The 7,136-nt window shown below is 41.1% G+C and overlaps 1 protein-coding gene across 5 annotated transcripts in view; it reads right to left on the bottom strand.

Annotated features, from left to right (window-relative positions):
• Positions 1-6,475, bottom strand: part of DEPDC5 (DEP domain containing 5) — a 44,721-nt gene extending 38,246 nt beyond the window's left edge. For all 5 annotated transcript variants that reach the window (XM_010142492.1, XM_010142493.1, XM_010142494.1 and 2 more), the window contains exons 1-10: positions 6,356-6,475; positions 5,533-5,620; positions 4,816-4,862; positions 4,245-4,330; positions 3,382-3,465; positions 2,672-2,721; positions 2,079-2,148; positions 1,840-1,918; positions 852-913; positions 258-327 (exon numbers count right to left, since the gene is read on the bottom strand). In XM_010142492.1, coding sequence (XP_010140794.1) covers positions 258-327; positions 852-913; positions 1,840-1,918; positions 2,079-2,148; positions 2,672-2,721; positions 3,382-3,465; positions 4,245-4,330; positions 4,816-4,862; positions 5,533-5,620; positions 6,356-6,413 — 694 coding nt within the window. In that variant the 5' untranslated portion in view covers positions 6,414-6,475. The remainder of the gene's footprint in view (positions 1-257; positions 328-851; positions 914-1,839; positions 1,919-2,078; positions 2,149-2,671; positions 2,722-3,381; positions 3,466-4,244; positions 4,331-4,815; positions 4,863-5,532; positions 5,621-6,355) is intronic.
• Positions 6,476-7,136: the final 661 nt, after the last annotated feature.

Here is a 7,136-nt window from a genome sequence, read left to right as displayed (position 1 = left end):
TACACGACATTAAAATTGCTTTTAAACCAGTATGACAGCTCGAGTATGATGAGGAAAATTTGCCGTGTATTCTTCTATGTAAGGATTTCACTGCAATACTTTCATAACAATGGCTGTGTAGCCACTGTGCTTGGTACGGAATACTTCAGGTAGGGGCGTAAAAAAAAGAGAAAAAAGTCACTGGCAGCCTGTGACCAACTTTCAGGAGAGAAGGACGTAGGTTTAAAAATAGAAACATGAAAACAGAATTTATATACCTATAGATTTTGCTTCGTAAAATGTTCTAGAGAATAGAACCACTGTCACTTCATGGCTGCAATTTTTCTCCTGTCCAGGAAGAACAGATGAAAACAGCAAGTTTTAAAGGTCACATTCAGTAGAAAGCTGTGTATATACACATTTAGTAACACCCTCTCTCTCCCCACACCGAGGGCAAAGATAACTAGAAAAGGGTAGACTGCTGTATTAATACTCTGTGCTGCATGTGCATCTACAAAATAACCTCACAGTCCGTCCTGTAGATCCTGTGCTTCTGGGCTCTGTCACATTTCACACGAGCACTCTCCACTAGTCTCTAAAGAAACTCCTCCTTGTAGTTGCCAAGATACACCAGCAGCAGCCATACACTAAAACCCAAAACCCCTTCAGGCTAAAAGATAGTAGTGCTATCAGATACAGATAACACACTGCACCAGGGGAACACTCGGAACCCAGTCCTAGAACTAATAAAATTGTGTAAAGCAGACTTGTGCGTTACTGCACAAGCACAACTATATCCCACATTCGGTGACTTCAGTCCAGTCAGTCTCCACACAGACCAATTGTATGATACAACTCAATCAGCTATTTACCTTCCATTTTGTGAAGAGGTCAGCAAGGAAACCATTCACAGCTTTCTCAAAGTACAGGTCCCCTGCAAAGTAAACATCTCCAAAGCATCAAATATCAGCAGTTACTTCAGCTATGGGATATATTTAACCCTGAGATTCTAGGACTATTATTAGGACTATTTATTAGAATCGGAGCGGCTGTGTGCATAACGAACGCCGGCATCACTAAAGCAGAGGCGATAAGAAGATTAAAAAGCATGACTATGTTTCAGAGGATGCAAACAAGACTCTTGCAAAGAATCTGACCTTTAAATCCATTTTTCCAACACATTCGCAGCATGCTGGGAAAGCATCTGTACTATCTTTTAGGCTTAGCATGCACAACTGATGCCCCGCTCAGATTTGAATAGCTGCCCAGTTACATACGCCTAAACACATGGTCAAAGGAAGTGGTAAGTGGTTGGCTAAAGAATTAAGCCAGAAAAAAAAATAGGACAATGACACAGGTAAGTGACTTACTCTTAATGCCTGACGTTTTAATACTTCTAGCTGACTCTGCTGGGGCTAAGGCAGGGTTTGTACTTCCTGGCTAAGCTGAAATCAAGAGAATTCTAAATCTAGCTCCTCTTTGCACAGGACTTCCATACATTTCTGGTTTCAGGATTCACACAGGTTTGCAGCTGTCCTCATCACCACACATGTTCATACCCACGGAAAACCTTTCCAAGGTTCACAGTCAGTTGGCCCCCTTGATTTTGTCTCTGAGAATAATGGTACCCAGGTCCTACAGTAGGGACAGGAACGTTACAGAACACCCAGGAGACAGAAAAGTGTGGCACTGCAAGTAAGGACCTAGGGCAGCACCACAGCACACCTCAGAGCGCTGCCTAGGCCAAAGGCAGGGTATTTAAGTTTTCCAGTAGTGGCAGAAGGAAACAGTAGTGGTAGTTTTCTTGTAGGGGCAGAAAGGATGGCTGCTGCCGTTCAGACAGCTCAACTACCTACATACCGTAAATATCGAAATCCCACATTTCACAGCTCATCTGGATAAAAATATAAACCATGGCAGAAGTGGAGCGAAAGACGACCTGGAAAGGAATGAAAGATCTTATTTAAAACAAGGTACATTCTCTAAAAGGGCCAAACACAGATGTTACCTACAGAGCAACTCATATGACTATGCCCGCTGCATCATAGGGAATTTCCCCCCTAACAAGTCAGCAGTTCAGTATTTCCCTGAAATCTTACCCGGGTGTCCTCACTGATGTATCCGCAAGTGACTTTCTCACTCTTTACCCACAGTTCACCTGCCTGTGCCCTGAAAGAAAAGGAGTGCAGAGTGTTTGCTAACCAGAGTGAATATGAAGATTAGAGAATCAATACTTGAGCAAATAAGGAATGTACCAAAACCTGCATGCAAGGATGACTTGAAGACAGAGTATAAGTTTATCTGGTTAAAACCTGATCTTTAATCCAAAAGATGTCAACCAGCCATTTCCTCCTGCATCTATACACTTCCTCGCCCCTTTATCATCTCAACAGCAACTGAAGTAATTCTCATCTGAACTATCAAAACATCGTGGGAAGGGGGTTAATATTATAAGAAGTAAAAGAAAAATTATTTCCACTCAGAGCTAACAAGTGGGGCTGGCTGTCCTACTATCAGCTTCTTCCACCCTGAATCAGACGAGGCCTTCCCCCACCTCATGGTGCAGATAGAAATCCACAGAAGAGAACAATAAAACATGAAGGATTTTTCAGAGAAGATTCTCCAGTTGGATACTCTGGATACATTAATCTAAAGGCCTGAGTAACAGTAAGCCTTCAGAGGAGGCACTGACCTGATACCCGCAAATTCAACTTTCTGGGTGACATATGCACACGTACTGACCTAAGAAAGAATAGTTACGGGTGTTAAAAGAACAGCAGGCTCAGAGTGAGCAGAGCAATTCACACAGAAAACCATTCACGCTCCAACCCCTGACTTCTGCCAGAAAACCACCTAGCGTATTTACTGTAATATCTCAGCCTGCAGAGCCTCTGCAACAGACAACAGAAAATGGCTTTTACACATGAACTTTTATTGGGTTCATTCATCTAATTCACTGTGCTTAGAAGAGCCAAAGACTGCACTCTCAGATGCAGAAACAAAACATTTAATAGCTGCTAAAGTGGTACTATCAGGGAGGGAATACTTCAGCATACTTCTACCTGAAAAACACTTGGATTTAATTCCTTCTGAATGCAGTAAAATCATTAAAATTCCAAATATAAGAAAACAATTCCAGCAGCATTTTCAGTGCCCAAGGCAGTAATTGACAGTACAGCAATGGAGTAGGAAATTATGAGATTAATTTTTTCAGCAATACATTTACATCCACTTCTCCAACTCTGATACATCACTTACAGCATAAGGTCCTCAGGAGCTACTGATGCTGCTCTTCTCCTCAGTCTTCCACATTTTATAGAACACTTACTTCCTTTTACAGCAAGCAAAGAAAACGGTACGTCACCTCCTCCACCCTACACATGAGGACAGTAGAGGCCTTACCAAACTTTTCTTCAGTCGCCACATATCTCCGCGCCCAATATACTGATCTTTAAATGTCAGCTCCACCAAGTCCAAGGTCACCTCCTGGGAAACAAAGAAAAACAGTGCTTAGATTTTACTTGATGTTTTCAAGTAGTGCCCTTCAAACTGTTAAGAACCAAGAGTTACAAGGAGGGCCATCCTAAAGCAAGTCAATACTCCTTCCCAGATAAAAGGGAAGTCCCATCAGAATAACTGCCAAAGTTCTGCGGGTACCTGGAACTACTGTGAGCTGCAAAACACTGCATAAAAAAAAAAGAAACCCAAGGACTCAATTTGTGCTACAAGTCTTAGCGCAAATAGAAAGCACAACTAAAACAAATTACTTGTATTGGTCATGACATTAAGGAAGCCTTGTTTCCTGCAGATTTTTGTCTTGTGCTGAATATAAGCTCTGACTGAAGCTCTTTTGATGGTTGGGACACTTACAAGAGATGCCTCTCTACCAAGGCTCTCTGGTGTCAAACAATGCGAATCTGTGCCATGGCTCTTCTTTTGACTAGGCCACTTACTGTTTCTCTTCACTCTGCCTGGTTATCCTGAATTTCTGGAATTTAAAGATATTTGACATTCCCAGATTTCTACAAGCTGCACTGAAGCTGGTCCACAGACTTCAGAAAGAGAGAAGGGACAGCAGGGATAGAAGAAAGCGACATGCAACAAACTGAACAATTGCCTAAGCCTCATTCTCTTAGGAAAGGTTTAGTACCATTCAATAAGAAATAAAAGCCTTTTTTTCCAATACTACAATAGATCGAAATTCACAGAGCTCTGATTTGAGCTAAGTGAAGGTACAGATGGAAAAAAGTTGCCAAGCCACATACCTTTGGGTCAACAACATTCACATGGACATCCTGGTATGGCCGCAGTCGGAACACTTGTGCAACTGTCTGATCCACACTTATAGTTTCTGCCACAAAAATGAGAAAGTACAACAGAGAAGTGAACCTCCCCAAAAGGTTTCAAGTGGTTTACAAGTACAAAAGCAATACAATGAGACTGTCATGAAACATTTAGGGCCTCAGCAAAAGACAACAGCTTCTTTCAGCCATGGGCCAATCTAAGAGTCAATAAAACCAGAGCAGATGAGATACACTCATAATTTGGGCAGAATTAATTCCTGCAAAAAGAAAATACATAAATCTAGTCAGAGAATACAGAAACAAAATTCAAGGCTAAAAAGCCAGTTTTCCTTAAACCATACCCCCATTACTTAATCAAAAGCATATTTTAAATTGGCTATTAAATAGCCAATAATCCTTCCATTCCTAAACAGACAAAGCACTGGTTTTCTTACAAAGTTAAAATATATCCATTAGCCAATCACAGGAACAGCCCAATCACATAATCTTTGTCTATGACTTTATTATGTACACTATTAGTCTAGAGGTTTACCTTTCTGCAAATCTTCCTTGAGTGACTTCACTTGTAGTAGCAGGGGACTAGCAACAAAGAAAAAACAAGTTGAGATACCAACAGTCAGCTTGGTAAATCACTCTCAAAACTATTTGGTTATACGGAGCATGGGATAAGCTGAAGGGAAACATTAATATTTGCTGGAAAGCTTAATATATCATCCTCTGGATGTCACCCTGTCTTGCTCTTTACGCCTATTATAATTATCAGGCACTCCTTAAGTAAAGCTGATACTCTAAATGGGAAAGTAAGTCACACAGGAACGTGTCAAAGCCTCACAGGATACACTGCTACTTTTCAGATATGGGCTGCAGGACCTTCTTCATATAACAAGGTTTATGTTTTTATAGCTGACCAGGAAGTTCTAATTTTTCCTAGGATATACTATAGGATGGAAGAATAATCATTAGGCAACAACAGCAGCTCTACGAAGAGGTGCTATTCAGGTGCTACTTGCCCTGCAAAAGGTCAGCAAACTAAAACCAGACACAAAGAATCCCATACACTTCAAGGCAGAGCTCCTGCCTCAGCTATCCCTTTCACTCTTCTTCAGACAGAAAAACAACCCATGGCAGCATCCCAAAGCAAAGTTGTATCATCTCTAAGAGCGTCTCACTCAAGAAGCTGCTGCACATGAACTTGCTCTTTCAGTGCTCCACCCACACCTGGCTGTCACCAGCAAAAAAGAGAACTCACCTGTATTCATCATTGGGATGTGCAATTTCCACAACATCTCCCAGCTTGATCTGAAGAAACACTTTAGGGTTCACCACCAGTTCATCATCTACAAGACATAAAGGAATGAGGAAAGCTGCAGTGAACAGATATATAGCAAACACAGATACCTGCACGTTTGTATGCAATAGCTTACTCCACACCCACAGGCTAGCCCCGGACTAACACGTCAGCAACGCACCGTGTCCACTATGTGACAGTGCCCTCAGCCAGACGCTTCAGTCTGGCCACTCCTGTGGGCAAAAACTTTTCTTTCAAATCACAGAACTCCCAGAAAATATTTTTTCAGGAAAAGAGTGTGCTTTAATTGGGCAAGCAGAATCGTCTTTTGTATTTTACATATAACAGCAGCAGGCAAGTCAATAGCTACAGAATGTTAACAAGATTTATTAACACACTGTAGGGAAGCACAACATCAAGTAATTGACATTGCTCCTAGAACAGAGAAACACATTTACACACATTCATAACTCATTGACACGTCTGTCACTTATTAGGGTGACCAAAATACAAGGTTAAAAGAAAAGTGATGTAACAAAACGGAAAGAGGGAGAATAAAGCAATTTTATTTTATAGGTGCAATCTCATTCTGTTCCGACAAATGCTATTTTGTGCTGCTCTATCTTGCCATTAAAAAAGAGCTTTTCAGACTCTGCTGTTAATACTGCTTGTTACATCAAAGTTCCACCTTTACTGTTTTGTTAAAAAGATTAATCATCAGTTAATTGCTTTCAATTAAGTAAAAGAGTGCTGGTCTCACTGTCACCAAGCAGGAGATACTGACCACTGCCTCCAAAGCCCTTCTTATGTATGACGAGCTTGTACACCTTGTTGGTTCTCATGTTGAATCCCTGTCCTTCTCAGCTGCTTTGAGTAAAGACAGTTGAAGTCATCTTGCATATCTAATACGGAAATGAAATCAAACACAAATCTCTTGTCATTACAAAGCCATTCTTTATACTCTGCGGATGAACAAAGGATGTTGTACCACCACATAGCCAGGAACATCACACCTGCAAGGCAGGCACTGCACAAAGTTTAATAAACATCAGACTAGAAGTTTAGTAACGACCTCTTCAATCAGCACTCCTGTCAGAGCGCGAGCATCGCTCTCCAAAAGGCTCTCTTTCTATTTCAAGGGTAAATGTTAAATGCATTAAAATGAATACCCAGACTTATGTCCACTGCCACTTACATCTTTCAGTACTGTCACTTCACCTCTTTCATGCATCTTTTTCCGTATCTCTCAAAGCCCTGGGATCCATAGCCGGGTGGTTTGACACCAGCGCAGCAGAGCTGTATCCCACAGAGGGCAGTGCTACATGACATAAGGCCAAGCAAACATTTGAGGCACTGTGTTTTAACTGCATCAACCTCCACATTCTTTCTTCCTGCCAATTTCATTTAAAATAAAGTACATTTCAAAGGAGAACATTTACTTTTACAATTTATTCTTTTAAGAGGTGCACTTAAACTGGAAATTATCAGTAGGAATAAAGTTTTCTTCATCAAATAGCCACACTATCAAATTCAAATATAAGCTCTTCCAGTTATTACTGCACTCT

The sequence above is a fragment of the Buceros rhinoceros genome, unplaced genomic scaffold, assembly GCF_000710305.1.
Source record: "Buceros rhinoceros silvestris isolate BGI_N320 unplaced genomic scaffold, ASM71030v1 scaffold26318, whole genome shotgun sequence".
NCBI lineage: Eukaryota > Metazoa > Chordata > Aves > Bucerotiformes > Bucerotidae > Buceros > Buceros rhinoceros.
This window is presented reverse-complemented; position numbering and strand designations above follow the sequence as displayed.